The sequence below is a fragment of the Nannobrachium achirus genome (genome assembly GCF_963921795.1).
Source record: "Nannobrachium achirus genome assembly, chromosome: 3".
Lineage (NCBI taxonomy): Eukaryota > Metazoa > Chordata > Actinopteri > Myctophiformes > Myctophidae > Nannobrachium > Nannobrachium achirus.
The window spans coordinates 6,035,116-6,056,069 of NC_137812.1; the positions used below are offsets into that span (position 1 = coordinate 6,035,116).

Below are 20,954 nucleotides of genomic sequence, written 5' to 3' on the forward strand. Positions count from 1 at the left end.
TGTGCAACATTGTTTTCTCACTCAACAGTAAAAAAAAATCCACTTAAGGTTTAAGTGTATAGAGGGTATATGCACATTTCTAAAGTGACAATTTAAGGACTTTTTAATACCTCATTGGCCATATTGTCAAATATTAGAGGCAGAAATTATGAAAATAGCTGATCTACATGCTCACGCGTTGCGTGAGCATGTTGCGAGGCGTTGTGCGAGGCGTTGTGAGCATGTAGATCTGCTATTTTTACAATAGGACCTTGTTATACAAATTGTAATGCCTCAACTCTCAGTGCTCATCAGGGTGGGGTGTCCCCAGTTAAAATAATATGATTATTTTGGGGGTCGCAGCCTGAAAAGGTTGAGAACCACTGGACTAGATCACTGGTGCTCAAAGTGAAGTACAGTATGATATGATATGATATGATATAGTAATTTGTTGTCAGTTTACCCTGAAATGTGTCTTGCGACACAGCAGCCATGTATGCGAAACATGTACACACACATCTGACATAACACAAAGGAACAAAACAGGATTACTTACATAAGGACATACAGACAAGAGCAATGTCCTCCGCCTAAGCTACCCCTGATTAAGTCTTAAAGTCGACTGATGGACGATGGAGTGACGGATGGACAAAGGACCTTTTTAGTCTGACCTTATTGTATACTGGAACACTGTATCTCCTTCCTGAAGGCAGCAATCTATATTCTCTATAAAACACATGGCTAATGTTAGACGTAATATTCCTTGCCAACCTTAGAATGCTGTTGTCATATGTAGTCATATATAGTCTCTGAAGTGGTTGTCCAACTATATTTGAACAAACGTTCAGTTGTTTGAGCAGTTGTGACTTAAAGGCTGCAGACAAGCATCCATACCAGGTGTTACTACAGTACTGGAGAACACTCATAATGACAGAAGTGAAAAACATAAGAAGAATCTGTCTACTAGCACCTTAATGATCTTAAACCGTGAAGGAAGTAGATTCTTTGCTTTGTTTTCTTACACACTGATTCAATCTGATCTTTCCATGACAAAAGATGGTCTATTACTACTCCTAGGTATGTATACGAACATACCTGGGGCCTGTTCCACGAAGGAAGGATTGAGGATTTAACCTGGATTAACCAGCTAGCCTGATTAAAATTAGCCTGGAACAGCCAAGATTTGTTAATCCAGTACCATTTTGTTCAAGTTTTGTGAAATAGCAGTTAGTCCAATGACTCCAATCGTAAACTAATGACTTTTACCACAGTTAATTCAACACATGTTAGCATACTGTAGACTCATTTGAATTACTCTGCATTAAAATAAAATTAAAAATACAATAAGATAGATAATCAATTTAATTATAGGCCGGGGGGCGGAAGAACGCTGCTCTGTTTGGTTCTGTGATTGGTCAAGGAATCGATGCTCAACCGCATGGGCATCTGTGCACTCTCAGAGTTATGGTGGTCTTCGGAATTAAGACGTTTGAGAAACCACTGGACTAGACCTCCAAACTTCCTCCAACTGAGGAAGAGCGGAGGTATTAACCCATTTAGAACGGGTACACATTTTGTGTATCATTATTTTATGCTTTAACTATTGAAAAATAGCAGATATACAAGCTCACAGCGCGGCACCGAGTGCCGCGCTGCGAGCTTGTAGATCTGCTATTTTTGAAAAGTCGTGAACATTAGAATTTTGACCCGATTCTATAAGTGTCTTTTGAATCCTTCTAATTCTAGGCCTAAATGGGTTAAAAGATTACACATAACGAACGGACTCTTACTTGTTGGGTTCACACAAGATACAGTTCATACACAGCGGGAACCTGTGGCCCGGCCCCCAAATTCCATAGATTCATCTCTGTTGATGTAACAGCCTAAACCACATGGTTGCAACCATGCTACCAAGCAGGGGCGTCACACCAAATTCTGGGCCCTGGGTACAAGGATTCACTGTGGGCCCCCCCATGAATGTTAGCTATTGAAAAATAGCACATATACAAGCTCACAGCGCGCGCTGCGAGCTTGTAGATCTGCTATTTTTGAAAAAATTGAGAAAATGTGTGCAATAAACTTATGTTTCTATCTCAGTGATGCTCAAACTTTTTCATGTCAAGGACCCCCCAAAAAAATTAGATGAATTTGGCCACGGACCCCCATCTCAAAATATTTAGTTCCAGAAACTTCCAAAACTTGAGTTACAAAGGGTTAGGGTTAGGGTCAAAGATTTGCACACATTTTAACAACTTTTCAAAAAAATTGCAGATCTACAAGCTTGCAGCGCGGCACTCGAGTTACAAAGGGTTAGGGTTAGGGTTAGGGTCAAAGATTTGCACACATTTTAACAACTTTTCAAAAAATTGCAGATCTACAAGCTCGCAGCGCGGCACTCGGTGCCGCGCTGTGAGCTTGTATATCTGCTATTTTTCAATAGCTAAAGTTACTAGGGCCCCTCCACCTTGGGCCCTGGTAACTCAGTCCCACTTTCCCCCCCTTGTGACGCCCCTGCTACCAAGACACAAACAGATATAAGACCGTAACAGCAATAAAGTCCTCAAAGCGAGAGTCTTTAAATGCGTCTGTAAATCTAGCAACGAGGGGGAGAAGAGGAGGACAGTTAATAATAACTGCTCGCCACAGCAAGAACTTAGAGAAATGCAGGGAATGCATCTGTAGATGTGAACGGGGCGGGGTGTTGTCTCCTAGAAAACACCCAACACAACCGCATCCCCTTCCCGTCCCCTAAATGCACTGCAGATCAGCTGAGGTTGAATGAAATCTGTCACACACACACACACAAGAGATTAAAGGCATGTTTTCACTACAGTTCCGGAATTTTTCCTGCAAAATAATTAGCATAATAATTTTCAACCTGCCGGGAGTTTTGTTTTTTGGGTGTTTTCACATGAGCAAAAATGCAGGCATTGCCATAAAATACATCGTTTTCACTAAAACCATTGTCACGGTATAAGTCCGTGTTGCCAGACTTTGCGAGAGAAATAAGCAACCAGGTGTACGAAAATAAGCCCAAAAAGTGATATTATCTAGGCCACAAGAGCACTTTAAAACTAAACGCATCGCCGCATCAGCTACTTGAAAAGTGATCTAGAAGCTTACAACAAATAAAACGCAACCAGAAACGATCAAATTATATATAAGCAACTTTACGGAAATCAAGCCCATAGTCGCTTATAAGTAGCAGGCATGGCAACACGCCATACAGTCTCACTGCTTGTTGAGCAGCCGTAACGGGTGCTTCGAGTCTTCGCTTCTGTCTTTCTTTTTCTCTCTCACCCGGCCTGAACGGTTCCTGAACCCTTCAAATGGATTTAACAAGTTACAAGACATATTCTTCATGCAAAAACACATAAGGTTCAGAAAGGATCGCTGCATGATGCAACGTGTTGCACTTGTGGGCTTGTAGATTATTAGCTGTGTTTTTTTTTCTTCACGCGGCACCATAAACGATGGATGACCAGAGAAAGAAAGAGACTTCTGCTGTGTTTGTCAATGCGATTCTAGCCTAAATAATTAATCCCCTATACAAGGTGAAGCTGTAGACCTACTTTATTTCTATATATTCCTTTACATTCAGGTCGTTTTCAATCCCAGATACAATGTTTTAAACTGTTAACTGGCTCCTTTCATGCACCTGGTTGTAAAAAAAAACGGCAAATTCGCGGCATGCGTTTTCACTGGAGGGAAATATGTATTGTCACGGTACTTTCAGCGAAAATTACTAGGTATTTTCACGTCACGTTTGGGGCACCAAAACTTCCGGCACACAAAATAGGTGGCCGTTTTCACATGGCGTGAATTTCAAAATTGCCGTAATTTTGGAAAAAACTTCCTGAAGTTTTGCTCTATGAAAACGGGGCTTAAGCCAATGAAGCCCCATGAGATGCATCACACGCACGTGCACACGCACACGCACGGTCACCAAATTATTTTGGGAGGGTCCCCAGGTGATTAACTTAATGTGCAACACTGTTTTCTCGCTAAACAGTAAACAAACCACCATAAAGTTTAAGTGTATAGAGGGTTTATGTACATTTCTAAAGTGACAATTTACGGACTTTTCAATACCTCTAAAATGACGAATTAAACATTGACCCAATTGTCAAATATTAGAGGCAGACATTGTGAAAATAGCAGATCTACATGCTCACAACGCCTTGTGTTGCGAGGCGTTGTGAGCATGCTTTTTCACAATATAACCGTGTTATTACAAAGTGCCCGTCAGGGTGGGGGTCCCCAGTTAAAATGTGATTATTTTGGGGGTTGAGAAAGGTTGAGAACCACTGTCCTATTAGACACTTACTACAACATACACTGCATACAGTGGTGTAAATTAACTAAGTACATCATGTACTCAACTCAAGTACTGTACTTAAGTCAATCATTTAGGTACATTTACTTTACTGGAGTATTTCCATGTTTCTATATTTTGACTTCCACTCTACTACATCTCGGAGGCAAATGTTGTACTTTTACTCCACTACAATTATTTGAAAACTTTAGTTACAAGTTACTTTGTGGATTTTGATTATTGCTACAAAACATACATTAACCACTTCAGCCTCGTTTAAACTGTGGCTCTTTGACAATAGCTCAATGTGAGCTTGTAGATCTGCGATTTCAAATGGGACATTCTGCATAATGAGTACTTTCTACTTTTGGTACTTTAAGTACATTTTGATGGCAATTCTTTTGTACTTTTACTCCAGTAAATTTTGATTACCGGACTTTTTATTGATACTTTTACTTTAGTAAAAAAAAATAGTAATTTTTCAGTACATACCACACACTATACATGCCTGCATGCATTCACAATTTATATAAGTACAACAGACACACACACAGCATTCCATCAACACAAAAATGGATGCGCCGACATAGCCAGATCTACAATCTCACAACGCGTTGCATCGGTCAAGGTCGAGAGCTTGTCGACCGTGCAACGTAGTACAAGTCAGACTCAACTCTCCTGGGATGGTGTACAGTAGGGCATTCACAAATAGTGATTTTTAGTATTCGAATTATTCGACCTCAAAGTATTCGAATAGTCGAATATTTGACAGGACTGGCCAAACTGTCAGATATTAAGTAAACAAGAGGCGAACATTGTGAAAATAGCAGATCTACATGCTCACAGCGCCTCGCAACAATATTTATCTGCGGAACCGAGTCACATTAAATGTAATACCTACAATTCCAAGTGCTTGTCAGGGTGGGGGTCCCCAGTTCAAATATGTTTATTTTGGGGGTCATGGCCTAAAAATATTTGAGAACCCCTGGTATAGAGCATTAACAAATTCATCCACCAGGGCCATTGACAACTCATTCTTATGACTTCCTATCTAGCCATGCTTTATAAACTATATATTTTTTAAAGAGAAAACAATAAAAATAAAAATAAAATAAGCGAATATTCGACTTAGGCGAACAACGTCGAATAGTGACTTTGATATTCAAATATTCTAATATTTGGTGAATGCCCTACTGTACAGTAGTATGCAGGGTTAAGGGAACATGGGTGTGGACCTGCCTCGCATCACTGCCAAGAATCACTTTCTAGTGAAAACAGCGATTATTTCCCACCCAAGCATCTCAACACACACCTCAAACATACCAACACCATCATCATAACAATGATAATGGCATCAACAGCTGAGGAGTTTCTCACAGAATCTCCACCATTCACATTTCTTTTTTTTTTTTATAATTGCCACCTACTTTTACATGAAAGGCAAGTCATTTACCATGAGAGGGAGTGGGTTGTTGGCTGATTTTCGCCTCGTGCCACAACCCTGAAACAGTGGTAAATCAGCCAACAACCCAAGACCCTCGAATGGTAAATTGCTTTTCTACCAATTCTACCATATAAATGAAAGAAAACACAGTTGTAACTTGCATTGATCTTGGAAATGTTACAACTGCAACACAACAGTGGGCGGGGTCCATGAGCCAACTCAAGGTTGTTGACTGATTTACCACTGTTTTAAGCCAATCAGAATCCAGTATCTGAACATGTGACCACAACAAGTGGTAGAAAAAGCATTACATGCAAGATCAGCATATTGTGGGTCACTCTGGATAAGAGCATCTACCAATACAAATCCTAATATTATTGTTGATATAAATTCATATCCAAACATTTTGGAGTGTGAAATCCTTCAAATACAATCAGGAGCCGATTACAGCCAAAATGCTTGATTTTTAAACAAAAGAGATGGAAAATGAATAATCTGTTAAACCTTTGAGTAAACAAGGATGTGCGATTTATTCATCTGGGCTAAAAAGGGGGGAAAAAATACCATTCTGATCATTCCCTGGCAAACACAGCTGGCACGCACGCACGCACACACACACGCACACGCACACACACACACACACACACACACACACACACACACACACACACACACACACACACACACACACACACACAGGGACGTGCTGGCCATTGGGAAAAGCGGGACAACTCCCGAACGGCCGGTTCATTCCCGGCCTGGTCCAGGCCAGCCATTAGGAAAAAATTAACAATAAAATTTGGGGGCTGGGCGGCCAACAAAGTCGGGCAGAAACCTTGTATCTCCAAGTTTTAAATTTGTAATTTTTTTCGCAAAGCAAAGCCCTGCTTCATCATACAAGGCCGTTGCACAAAAGTAGTGAAAACAGCAGATCTACAAGCACACAACGCCTCGCACCGCGAGGCGTTGTGTGCTTGTAGATCGGCTGTTTTCACTAGTTTAAATCATTTTTAAAATGATAAATACAAAACAAACGGTTTTGGACATATAAGGTTTCCACCCGACAACGACAAAATATAACTAAAAAATAATAAAAATGAGGGCCTCTCCAACTCTTTTTCCCGGGCAGAATCAGGGGCCCATCACGTCCCTGCACACACACACACAAAAGACACACACAAAAGAACAGCACAAGCTTGCTCAGATTCCTACACGTTCCTCGCGGCTGCCAGGAGGTGTTTGGCCGGTCGTACCGCTCCAAGCAACCCCACCAACAGCGTAAATAGCAGCAGCAGGCCGTGTCAGAAACGACAGCTGATCACCATTGTGGCACTGGAGGATCAGTCCGTCTCACACAGTTGCACAACAGAGGGTTGTATTATAGCCCTTTGTACATGACTTCATCTGGACGACTGAAGGTAGAATGCAGTAACCACTTAAGCCCCATAGACCAGTGGTTCTCAACCTTTTCAGGCCACTACCCCCAACATAATCATGTCTTAACTGGGGACCCCCTACCTACCCTGACAACTGTTGCGAGCATGTAGATCGGCTAATTTCACAATTTCTGCCTCTAATATTTGCCAATGTTTAATTTAATGAGCTATTAGAAAGTCCTTACATTGTCACTTTAGAAATGTGCAGATACCCTATGTACACTTAAACTTTATGTTGGTCTGTTTACTGTTGAGAGAAAACAATTGCATATTTGTTGCACATTAAACTAATCGGGGATCCCCGCAAAAAATGTGGGGACCCACAGGTTGAGAACCATTGCCATAGACGACGAAGAGCGAACATATAGGCCATCTGCAAGCTCGCTGCGCATTGCAACGTGACACTTTAGTGAGCTTGTAGATCGGCCATTTTTGGAAAAAGAGATTTGGTGCAGACATCAGGGCTCCGAATAATCTTTTACTTCACACAAAGAGTGCAACGTTACGGCCACAGTTGGCCTTCATCAGTACCAAATGGACCCTTACAGGCCTGTACCTCTGACAGTGTACAAATGGTTATGGGTCCATTTGGTTGGAGTTACGAGGGGGTCCTTCAAATAAGAAAGAATCGCTGCTGTAAAGAAGAGATAAAAGGAGGAGTAGACCCCAGATAGACTCATATCAGTCCCACTGTGTGTACCAAATTAAAACACAAATTCCATTTTGTGAACACAGTTAGGTGATTTGATGGCAGAGTCATCTTAGGGAGAGTGTGTCATGTTTAGCATTGTGTGTGAGGTTTTCAGTTGTGTGTGAACAGCAACCAATGAACTACATTTTTATGCTTCAACTATTGAAACATAGCAGATATACAAGCTCACAGCGCGGCACTCGGTGCTTGTAGATCTGCTATGTTTGGAAAAATCTAGTCAGTGGTTCTCAAACTATTTCATGTCAAGGACCCCTAGAATTATATGTAATTGGCCGCCCTTATACAATGTATGTATAAGGCAGGGGTTTTCAAAGTGGGTGACGGGGCACCCTAGGGTGCCGCGACGGCAGTCCAGGGGTGCCGTGAGATCATTTGATAATATTTGGAATTTATTTGGAACACAGTTATTTTCTGTCAGTTGGCTATTATCTCAAAGTTTTCCTCACAACATAATCACTAAAATATAATTACTGTCACTGTCATTACTCTGTCGCACAAAACTAGTGAAAACAGCCGATCTACAAGCACACAACGCCTCGCGATGCGTGTGCTTATAGATCGGCTGTTTTCATTAGTTTAGTACATTTTATAGATGATAAATACAAAACGAACGGTTTTGGACACAAGGTTTCCACCCGACAATGACGATATGCTATAAATATAAGGTGCTGGGAGTGAAAATTATAATGTAGGGGTGCCTCGGATTAAAAAAATATTTATGGGGTGCCCTGAGACAAAAAAGTTTGGGAACCCCTGGTATAAGGGACCCCCCAGAAGCAAGTATTTGAGCCTTTACCTCAGAGAAGACGTGCTGGATGACCGTGGCCAGAGCCTCCACCCTCCTGTTGCCCTGGACCAGGAGCCTCCTCAACTGGTTGACGCCTTGGTTCTTCTTGTCCTGCTGCTCTCTGAGGTTCTGCTGTTTACCTCCTTCTCCCGCGGGGGGCGCCGTGGACCCGCCGCCGGCCTCCGCTACGCTGCAGGCCTTGCCGGGTCCGGGTCCCACCAGTCCGTTCTGCTGGAGGGAGCGAGAGCCCGCTTTGGGGCTGGACCGAGACCCGGCTCTGGCTCTGAACACGTGGAGTCCCGAGGTCGGGGTGGTTCCTGAGCCGGCGTGGTTGGTGGCAGTGGCGGCGCCGCCGGCTGGTACCGGGAGAGCAGGTGTGGCTGCTGGTACATTCGCGTTGAGTAAGTCTGGCACCTATAGGGAGAGAAAGGGAAATTACTTTAGACCGGGTACACATTATCACGCATTACTTTATGCTTTAACTATTAAAAAATAGCAGATATAAAAGCTCACAGTGCGGCACCGAGTGCCGCGCTGCGAGCTTGTAGATCTGCTATTTTTGAAAGAATTGTGAAGATTTGAATTTTTACCCGATTTTGACCCGATTCTATAAGTGTCTTCTAAATCCTTCCAAGGTTTTTTGGAAAAACACGTTTCTACTGTCAGTGGTTCTCAAACTCTTTCATGTCAAGGACCCCTAGAATTATATGTATTTGGCCGCCTAGAATTATATGTATTTGGCCGCCGACCCCCGTCTCAAAATATTTTGTATCAGGGGACCCCCCAGAAGCAAATATTTGAGTTACAAATGTTCACTTTATTAAAAAAAAGTGTTTATTTAACCCATTTTGGCCTAGAATTATTTAATGATTTTAACTATTGAAAAATAGCAGATATACAAGCTCACAGTGCGGCACAGAGTGCCGTGCTGCCAGCTTGTAGATCTGCTATATTTGAAAAGTCGTGAAAATTTTAGCAAATCTTTGAAGCAGATCTACAAGCTCGGTGCTGCGCTGTGAGCTTGTAGATCTGCTATTTTTTCAATAGTTAAAGCATAAAATAATAATAAAAAATAGTTAAATTAACACTAAGCCTTTTAATGTGTGGTGTGCTGTGGGTTCCAGACAGAGCAGGTCCTCAGTGTATCTTACATGTAGGTCACATAGTCCATAGATTAAAGGATTTCTGTCACATAACCTAATAATGCCTGCTAGTCGGCTACAATGTTTCTTTGTCATGTACACATTACATTCTTTATTGGGCTGAATGGGGCCATTATAGGCTGCTGGTGCAGGTGATGTGTTGTGTTGACGTGTGATGCCGGTAGATTGAATCAGCCGTCGGAGGAATATGGTGTTGGGGTGTTGATGATTTACCGTTTAACCCAGTGCTTCTCAAACATTTACATTTCTCCCCTTAACTCTGACAGTGTACATATAAATGGGTCCATTTGGTTCCATGGTAACTCGTGGACACGTTCGCACACAAAGCGCACGATATGTGCGGGGATCATAATCCAGGCGTGTAAAGACTGGATCAAAGTTTCCAAACGCAAAAATCGGATTGAAAAACAAGCTTTCCATCGCCGAGTAGCTTTCTCTTCTGTTATAATGTAAACCAATGGAGGCGGGACTATGGCCCAGGCTCAGACCGGATACCTAGATCTGGTCAAAACCGGAAATGCGGCCGGATACAGTTAGGAGGCGGGCCTAAAGAGTCCGAACCGGTGAAAAACAGCGATCATACTTTTAATTGTTTCATAATGATTAAAGCTAATTAAATCTTCTGGTTCCTCGGGCATGGCAGGGCGGTACAGTGGGAAATCTCCGGTTACCTCGGGGATCGCGGCAAATGAGTTAAGTCAATCATCTGGGGACCCCCCAAAATAAATTGGGGACCCCCCTGTGGGTCCCGACCCACAGGTTGAGAACCAGTGAGCTAGAGGAGGACCTACCGGGTCTGGTGAAGCCTGTTGCTGGTTCTGGTTGGCTCCGCCGTTGGAGGCTGGCTGCGTCGGGGTGGAGGTGGGTCTCGCTGGCGCCCCCCGCGGCTTGTTCTTGTCCACTGCAAGAGAACAACGTCCACTTAGTGACGACCGAGCGGCTGCTACGTTCAACATGGTGTCAACAACACCCACACGGAACACACACACTCACACACACACATTCAACCCTCCCAGCCTAGTCAGACCATCGCCGGGTCGGGAGGTACGCTACGACGTGCTAGCACCACACACCAAGCACACCAAACGAACATTGATTCACCTTTCTGAAAAATCCCAAAATATCAAACAGAAATGTGTGCTTTAAAAACAAAATAAGCAAACCATACACATTTAGGAGAAAACTGAACAAAACAAACATACAAACACACAGTCTCTCACACATACATATATAAATGAAATTAAAAAAAAAGGTGAAACTCTTGCACAAACACAAACACACACACTCGTCGTCGCACACGCTCGCTTGTCCAGTAAAAGACAGAATACGCCCTGCTGCTGACTGTTCTGGGCTTAGAGAGATACATCCTGGGAATGCCTGGTAATGATGGGCAGTGTTGTGTTGTGTATGTGAAAGAATAAGAGTGTGTGTGTGTGTGTGTGTGTGTGTGTGTGTGTGTGTGTGTGTGTGTGTGTGTGTGTGTGTGTGTGAGACGTGTGTGTGTGTGTGTGTGTGTGTGTGTGTGTGTGTGTGTGTGTGTGTGTGTGTGTGTGTGTGTGCGCATGCGTGCGTGCAGGGGCGTCACAAGGGGGGGAGGAAAGTGGGACTGAGTTACTAAGGCCCAAAATTATTTTATATACTTTAGCTATTGAAAAATAGCAGATATACAAGCTCACAGCCTGCCAGCTTGTAGATCTGCTATTTTTGAAAAGTCATGAAAATGTGTGCAAATCTTTGAATATATAAATGTATTTTTAAGCGAACATTTATAACTCCAATTTTGCTTCTGGGGGGTCCCTGGAAGATGCTGGAACTAAATATTTTGAGATGGGGGTCTGTGGCCAAATACATATCATTTTGGGCGTCCTTCACATGAAAAGGTTTGAGCACCACTGACATAGAAACATAGGTTTTTCAAAAAACCTTACAAGGATTTGAAATATTCAAAGACTTGCACAAATGTTCACATTAAGAGCCGCACTGTGAGCTTGTATATCTGCTATTTTTCAACAGTTAAACCTCCTCCCCTTATGAAGAACATTCATGGGGGGCCCGCAGTGAATCCTTGTACCCAGGGCCCATAATTTGGTGTGACACCCCTGTGTGTGTGCGTGTGTGCGTGCGTGTGAGAGAGACAGAGAGAAAGAGAGAGGAGTGGAGAGAGGTCCCTAGATGTACATTAAGTGCATCAGCATCGGAGGGCCGAAGCACTGTGCAATTAGAGAGAGAGAGAGCGAGGGAGAGAGAGAAAGTCTTCTGACTATTCTCCAATCTCTACTCCTGTCTCTTCCCATTCTTCATTACATGTTACAATGCCATTAGCCTCTTCCCTCCTCCCGTCCATGTATCTGTATATACCTCCGATTCAAAGGGTTCCCTGACCGAAAATAAACCTCATTGTATGTTGGTGTGTGTGTGTGTGTGTGTGTGTGTGTGTGTGTGTGTGTGTGTGTGTGTGTGTGTGTGTGTGTGTGTGTGTGTGTGTGTGTGTGTGTGTGTGTGTGTCTGCGTGCGTGAGTGTTGGGGGCAGTGCTTAACCTTAATACAAACTCCACCACAATGTTTCACACATTAGCTGTGTGAAATCTGTCCACACAGAATCACAGTAACCATTACATTAACCTCTCTAATTCCATCATATATTCCAAGCCACATTTTAGTTTCTGTGTGATTTTCAGTTTCATTTAACCTCACAAAGAGACAGGGAATTCACAGCAGTAGTGTTCATTGTTGCAGAGAGGTTTGGTAAACAAGGTGGTGCGCTTCTCTCTGAAATACTGCCCTCTGCTGGAAACCACTGAGCAACACATGTTTGTCAGAACACTGGAAATATTTTGTCTGGTTGTCACACTGTCACGCAGGACCCAATATCAAACGACACAATGGTCTTTTATTCAAGTTGTTGTTTGTCTGCAGCCTGTCATAACACAATGTCATACCATGTTTTGACCGTGTGGTGTCATAAGGTTGTCAAATGTCAAATGACATTATGTATCATGTGGACAGAGCATCAGAAAAAAAAATGGAAACCTAGTTACCTACAGTACAAACAAGCTCAATGTGTACTGTAATGATCTTTGCAGATCAATATTTGTGATAAACTCTGGGGACATATTTAACCAGTAAGACACCAAAGGGCAAAAAGCAACCTCGCCCTAAAGGGGAGGTCAGGACCTGTGATATTGATTGGTGCATGTCAAAGCTTCAAGGTCACAGTTCAAGCTCAAAGTTTAGCATCACGTTTATCCAAGGGTCGTATCTACAATGACCCTCAACAGAGCATGTGGCGCGCTGGCAACATCCGTTTGCTTTCCTCGCAGTAAATTTGCCAACGTGTTGACCTTAGTGACCCTGAGCAGCATTCACAGATGGATTAAATGCAGTCTGACACTTACACTATAAATGAACAATTAGAATGATCAAATAACAAATAACAAAATAAACAAATCTATAAAATTATAATTGTTGATTTAAGGGTCCCATAAGGGGTCAGTTTTTTCGGTTATATTAGCGGTTAAATTCCGTGTACAGAATCTTTGTTTTAGTTTAGAATTACGCCTTGATTTTTACCATTATACACAATTCACATCAGCTCCGATTAGAGACATCTCTACTCCTGTTATTTATCAAACAGATTTACTATCTTCTCCAACTCTTCTGTAAATCTCACTTTTTCTGTGTAAAAGAGACGTGCATGCACTGCACTCACACACACTTAAATAAATGTCTTTGACGTCAGCTACAATGCTAACGGCTTCAGACAGCCCTTTCCAGTAATGGGCTCGCACTAGTAAAAGTGTTACAACAGCAAACACACTGCCTCATCATGACATCTCCGCATGAGGAAGATGCAAACGCCAGATCTGTACAAATTCTCACCGCGAGTGGTCACTGGGTGGGCCGCAAGTGGGCCTTGATCCAGCAAATGTTGGGAACCACTGACCTAGTTCGTTACAGTAATTCTCCTCCCAGATTTTTGCATTAGTAAATCACCATGAAGGAACATACAGGAAAACCAGAGTGCTTCACTTATTCTGCTTCTTGGCTTGCAGATGAAGACATACATCTGTGGGGTTTTATATCAACGTTGTCGGGTGGAAACCTTGTATGTCCAAATACCGTTCGTTTTGTATTTATCATTTTGAAAATGATTCAGACTAGTGAAAACAGCCGATCTACAAGCACACAAAGCCTCGCACCGCGAGTGCAACGGCCTTGTATGGTGAAGCAGTGCTTTACTTTGCGAAAAAAAGTACAAATTTGAAACTTGGAGATACAAGGTTTCTGACAGACAAGGTTTCTTTCCCAAACTGTGGGTCAGGACCCATCTTTGGGTTGTGAACACATTTTTATGCGTCGTCAGTAGGCCTAAATATCTATTTTTTTCAGTCTCCTATATAAAAAAAGAATATTGAGCTAAAAGGTTTGGGAACCACTGCACTACAGTGTGCCACGTAGATCACACCAAGCTGGTGTGCGAGTCAGACAACTCATTACTAGTCTGTCACTTTGTTTCTGGATGTTACCAAGATCCCACTAATCATCTTGGTAAATGGTTCAACTGTCTTTCTCTCTAAAGTTGATTAGCCGTGTATGAAAACATCTGCGAATGCAGTGGCAACATTATCAAGGATGTACAAGTTTGTGTGTGTGTGTGTGCTGTGCACGCTTTGTGTGTGAGGAAATCAAGATATTATCTGAAGAGAAAGAGACAGATGATTTCTCTCATTGACACAAAGTTGTGTCATTTATTTATTTGTAGCGAACACCAGCGCACTATTTTGAGCTCATTTCAAAAAGCAAATGGATATAAGGAATAAACAAAGTAATTCAGAAGCTGCCAGGAGCTAACCTCATGTCACCAGACCTTCCACCTCGGAGGAAAAGCCAGCAGCCTCACGCACAACACCGGTTCACGGTAAGAGAGAGAGACAGACAGACAGACAGACAGACAGACAGACAGACGGAGAGAGCGACCGCATTTACGCACCGCCCGCTGATTTGCAAATTAAATTGCACAGCAATATTATTTCATAATGACCTAAAATGGTCTGGTCTTAACACATCTGGTGCCAACCCAGAGTTTCCCGAGTTTGTATTGGTACCACCCCTGTGCCAACCCCGAGTTTCCCGAGTTTGGGCCATTTTTGAAGATTTTTTTTTTTTTTTTTCAAATTTATTTAAAAAACATTTTTTCTTTTTTTGCCTCGCCAAACGTTTGGCTCGCCCGCCGCCTATGCTTGCAACCATTCTCCCCAATGGCAGTTGCAAGGAGTTGCATTGTTGTGACATGGCCTTAAAACTGTTTTGTTGCAAGAGTTGCGACTATTTGCAAGGAGTTGCCTTGGTGTGGTGACAGTCTACGACTAGGTGCAATAACTGCAATACAGCGGTTGAGTAATGCATACTATGTTTTTTTCTTTCTTCTTCTTTCTTATCATTTTTGGGGAAGATGCCACCATACCGTCGGTAAACAGTGACTTATTACCGCGATAATTAAAAATCCATACCGCCCCAGCCCTATCAAAGACCATTGAATACAGCAAAGACTCCCCCACGATTGGCATTGCGTCCACTGTAGGACACACCAATACTAACAGTTAACTGCACTTTGAAGCCAATAACCATGAAGAAGCAGACACCATGTTGATCCACCTTACAGTTCTGGCTTCACACAGCAAACTATTTGATGCACAGCTCATGTTCTTCTCCCCAGACACAGATGTGTTGTGCTCAAAGCCATGAAGATGCTTTCTTAAACCAGTGATGTAACAGAGGATATTGAATATACAGTAGTAGTTTGTATGCACTGCATACTTACCGAAGGGGAAACACCCCTGAGCTGAGATGGCATCTATTCTGCAAACACATGGTGCTCTTATGCAGCATAGAGTCCATATCAAGGCCAGAGTGTGGAGTCAGGCACATGTAGCTAAGCAGGAGTTCCTTGACCCATTCAACAATGGCAAGGACGAGGATGGCCATCTGAAAACAGTTAAAACTGAGTCCCTCCCAGTAACAAAGGCAATCATGGAGATGGTCAGATGTCACTGCAAACAGACTGTCACATACTGTAGATGATCTTGCAGTGGAGCTACTCTGTACGGAATTATGTCAGTGTAGTGCTGACTGCCAAAACGACGAAGACTGTTAAGATTGACTAGTGACAGTAATGATAATGAGGATGATGTATAGATGACTGTGTTCTTGCTATTTGTAAGCTTGCCTGTTTCCACTGAGTAGCCAGAGCATTTATTGCCTCACTTATACAGTATGCCACTATTCTCTGCCTGCTGATCTATTCTAGCTTACTACTAGTAAGACGCCTCAGGGTGACATGCGACCTCGGCGAGGTTGTGCCATTACCCCACTTGGACCAAGCGCCACACGGACTGCCCACTCTGACCCACGCTGCCCCTTTCTCCACCTGGTCCCTTTGCCTTCTCCCCTCCAGCTTTTGTTTAATTAAATCCATTGAACATTGAAGTGTCTGTCTGTGGGGTTTATGAATATTGAAAGAACAAAAAGTATTAACAAGAGCTTATGACTAAATAATATATTCATTGGATCCATTGGAACAGGTTATTGTTTCCATTTTCTGAGAAGTAACGGCTTTGTACATACAAGGTTTCCACCCGACGGCAACAATACCAGTTTTTACTTGGTAGTTTGAAACTTAATGGATTAAATTTAATGTTGGGTGTAAATAAATGACAACATTTTGTGTCAGTCTCTTGTCTCTTCAGATAATATCTTGATTTCCCTAAAATGTTACATTAACCACTGGAATCATGATCCTATATACTCTAGAGGTCAAAATAGTGCAAAAACGAATATTAAAATGTTACTAATCTGTGCCATTGATAATTTGTAAATATTTCTAATTAGCACCATTGGATTTCTTGACTCTAAAAATGTTGATTTAGCCACTAGAATCATGATCCTACATAATCTAGAAGTCGGGATATTGAAAAACGAATATTCAAAGGTTGCCATTTGTCAAACTCCAAGATGGCCACCATATTGGCTTCAGCGCAAATGGAATCATGGATATTCTGATTTGTTATACTCTGAAGTTTCAAAAAATGTATAGTTTTCCTAATCTCCAGAAAATTTGAACAAACCTTCATTTTTTGGACAAATGAAACTGGAGTCTGGACTATTATGTTTCCCCTTATATGGAGGTGAATACATTTGAATGTACAACACAATTCTGATTTACTCAATTAAACCCAAAGCTGAGAGTGAAAATCATGAATATATGTATGGGTGCTGTCGTAGAGTTTATGTTATCATGATTGATTACGTAGCGTCAATAACAGTAATAGATATTATATTATCATGAGTGATTATGAGTGACGTTAGTAAGAGTAGATTATGCTGTATCATGCATTGAAGACAAACATGATGTACTGTAAGATGTTTTCCTAGGTTGATAGATATTGTTTATGTTACAGCTTGTCCTTGCAATGCCATGTATAACTAGGGTTTGATTTCCTTTCCTTTACTTCAAACTGATGGTTTTCTCTTATTATTGACCCTCTCTTTTTGAACAATCAGTCATTCAGAAATGTTTTGAGCTACAGTAAGTGGGACAAATCAATTATGATGCAGGTTCCATGCCCCAGTTCATGAACCCCCATACCAAAACACACATAATTTAGCATAATTACTGTAGCTATCCCTTTATAAACTGATGATATTGACCTTCTCTTTTTGAAAGATGGTGGGCATAGCTCACACTTGAGTAATGTATGTCACTTCCAGTTAAGAGAGAACATTGTTATGTTCTCTTTTACTGGCAGTGACAAGATAGTGACGACTTTACATTACACAAGATGCACGTCTGTTTAAGATCCTACTACACAAAAGTTTCCTCTAGAAAAATGGGGGCAGTGAAAGCTCCCCCTCCCCCTCTCACTGATGGACATCAAATGTTAATGAACCTGCCTCCCCTTCTCGCTGATTGGACGACTCAGAGAACCATTACCGGGCAAGGCTGGCCTCAGAAGATATTTAAGGAATACCAATCTGCTGTGCACACCTACAGACACACTATACAGTTTCAGACTTCAACCCCTTACGGAAATTGGAGGCATCTGTTCTTTGCTGAAACTTTTTCCTCGAAGACTCAGCTCCAACTCACATCCACTCATAGGTAAGCTTTCTTCTGAACACTTTGGTTTAAAGGGATATTTCACAAAAAAAAAAACTTTTGGTCATCTTATCGTCTAATCAGACTTTTATGAACACCCTGAACAGTTTTTTAATTTGCTTGATTCAATATTTAGATATTTGATGTAAATGTTACCAGTCCTCCTCCTCCAGGAGGGGGGCCCATACAGTTTGAAATAAGATACAGAGGTTATGGAATGCCACCGATCCAAGGCTAAAGGGAACTTCATTACAGGTCTTTAAAGCAAAAAATAAATAAAAATAAAAATAAAAATCTCATGGCTCAAATATAGTAGATAAATGTGTATTTGCTTGTGTGTACAGGTCTGTAGATCGTTTGTAGTATATATGCATGTATTTTATGTACTTTATTGCATGTTTATTGAACATACTGTATATTTTTTATTTTTTAAATATGTATACTTATGTCTGCTGTGGTAGTAATATTTATAGTGTAACAAATAAGTGTACTGTATGTAGTCTACAAGAAAATCTCACTAGGCTACTACATTTAGATGTACCTGCTGCTGTCAATCTAACAGCTGACAACCATGGACTGTGACCTCCACTTCTCCTCTGTGTCAGCATAAAACCTGTACTAAGTGATACTATACATGGTCATTGCAACTTAACCAGTCAGCCTTATTATAAACTGTATGGTACTAGTATAGATGCTTAGATTCTATCTCCGTCTAGGGAGAGCACTTTGGTGTATAAAAGGTGTCCCATATGACACTTCAGGAGGAGTTCTGCCCAACAGGGCAAAGCTCTGGCCAGCAGGCCAGAGCTCTCTATGCTGTGTATGCTGTATGCTGTTTCTCTGATGCTGATGAATCTTCTTCAATAAATGGTTGACTTCACCCTGACTGGATATTAATATAAATCCATAACACTGCTTTTAAAAATTAGGGGAAGTTCTTTATAAGCCTTATGGCTTCTTAACTTCTCCTGCACAATATGTTATACAGATGTATTGTTTTGCTTGTATTTCAACTATGTGTGCTAATAAATAAATACAAATACAAATACAACTTCAAACTCCATTTTAACCATGACAGATTGATTAAAAACACACATTATTTTTTTCTGGTGATTCATAATACCCTCCAAATACGTGAGCAGGCCGTGTTTTTCTTTTCTTTTAAATAAATCTATTTTTAAACATTTTCAATTTTCCCAAAGAATCATTACAGATAAATGAAAAAAAAGTTATAAAAGAATAGACAGCCTGCTCAGGAGGCTTAGGAGGGTATTATGAGTCACTAGAAAAACAATTATGGGTGTTTTTAATGAATCTATCAAGCTTAAAATGGAGTTTGAAGTTACAATGAGTGTATGATTCATGGGGAGAGGCCCTGGGCATGGAGAGTCTGCTAACATTTACATAAAATATCTAAAATTATCAATCAAATTAAAAACTGTTCATGGTGTTCATGAAAGCATGATTAGACGATAAAATGAACAAAGGTGAAATACCCCTTCTACCACTTTTTCTAGTCACGTGTTCAAATACTGGATTCTGATTGGCTAAATTCCGGAGGTTATGACAAAACAACTGCCGCAAAGTTGTATGAGGACTTGTCCGAGATCAATGCACCTCAGTGTACATCCGGGGACTTCAGGAGGTAGTCGGAACACCTTTCCCCCAACCAACAAATGACGGTGGCAACGGTCCTATGTTTACTAACGTGCATGCTATAGTCGCCGATTTATTTGGATCCAATGCAATCCGCCAACTTTAAAGCCCCTTTTCTCTGAACCTATGCCTTTCTGGAAGCGAACAGCCTCTATTTACGGCCGGAACGGTACTTCTAACTGACGTTAGCTTAGCTGTAAGCTAGACGCATGGATTAGTATGGAGTTGGCGCCATCTGTTGGTGAGTAGAAGATGTTGTTTGTGGAACTATCTGCTGTCTCGCGGAAGTTTTATAGGCAATAATGATTGTAACTTAAGATCCTTGCAAGTTACAACTATGTGTTTTCTTTCATGTATACGGGAAAAAGTGGTAGAAAAGCTATTTACCACTCGGGGTCGGACATTATGCTCTCATAATGTCCTGAGTGAGGGTGTTATCGGACTCGGCTGCGCCTCGTCCGATAACACCCTCACTGCGGACATTATGAGAGCATAATGTCCTCTCACTCGGGGGTAAATTGCTTACTTTAACTGTGGCTATTCAGTATAGAAAGATATGGTCTGCAAACTGGCATATGTACACGTGGTCTATAAAGTCTGTAGCACTCTCTCTCTCTCTCTCTCTCTCTCTCTCTCTCTCTCTCTCTCTCTCTCTCTCTCTCTCTCTCTCTCTCTCTCTCTCTCTCTCTCTCTCTCTCTCTCTCTCTCTCTCTCTCTCTCTCTCTCTCTCTCTCTCTCTCTCTCTCTCTCTCTCTCAGAATGGGCAACGCTGCAATCACCATTCACCACCCAACCAGTTTGGACCATGGTATCCCCTACCTGGCGGCTGGCAAGCTGGTGGAATCGACAACCAGCATGAATCCGTATGGAGAAGAGAGATGGCACTGCAGTGGGCTGTGGTGGCCGTGTCCAATTCAAGAAGACTGTGAAAGACAGCAACTGGACCTGGATGTTCACTGAGGACAACCTCTTCGAGCTTTGAAATTGGTCGGGAGATAACGGTCACAGCTTCCAGCATGCCCGAGGCAACGGCAAAACTTGCTGCGAAGGTTGGCATCACAGTGACTGAAGCATCACAGAGTGCAACTCTTGTCAAGAGTGTTATATCCAATGACAATATCTACTCTGAGATTTACTGCTATAATAACTATGCAGGAAAGTATAACGGAGAGGTGAAATGGACCAGGAATGAGCTAAAACCTCCGCTTTGATTACAGATGGGTTGACTCAGAGTTGGTAATTGACATCCATTTCGAGTGACAGCCGCTGGCGGCCGCGTCCGTGTCAATTTCTGACACAGACTTATT

General features: G+C 41.9%; 1 protein-coding gene across 1 annotated transcript in view; it reads right to left on the reverse strand.

Moving 5' to 3' along the window:
* The window catches only part of LOC308281686 (microtubule-associated tumor suppressor 1 homolog), a 124,678-nt gene that overhangs the window by 48,139 nt on the left and 55,585 nt on the right, over positions 1–20,954 (reverse strand). The window contains exons 5-6 of the mRNA XM_080721932.1: positions 10,628–10,737; positions 8,683–9,087 (exon numbers count right to left, since the gene is read on the reverse strand). Of these exons, the coding sequence (XP_080578058.1) occupies positions 8,683–9,087; positions 10,628–10,737 (515 nt within the window). The remainder of the gene's footprint in view (positions 1–8,682; positions 9,088–10,627; positions 10,738–20,954) is intronic.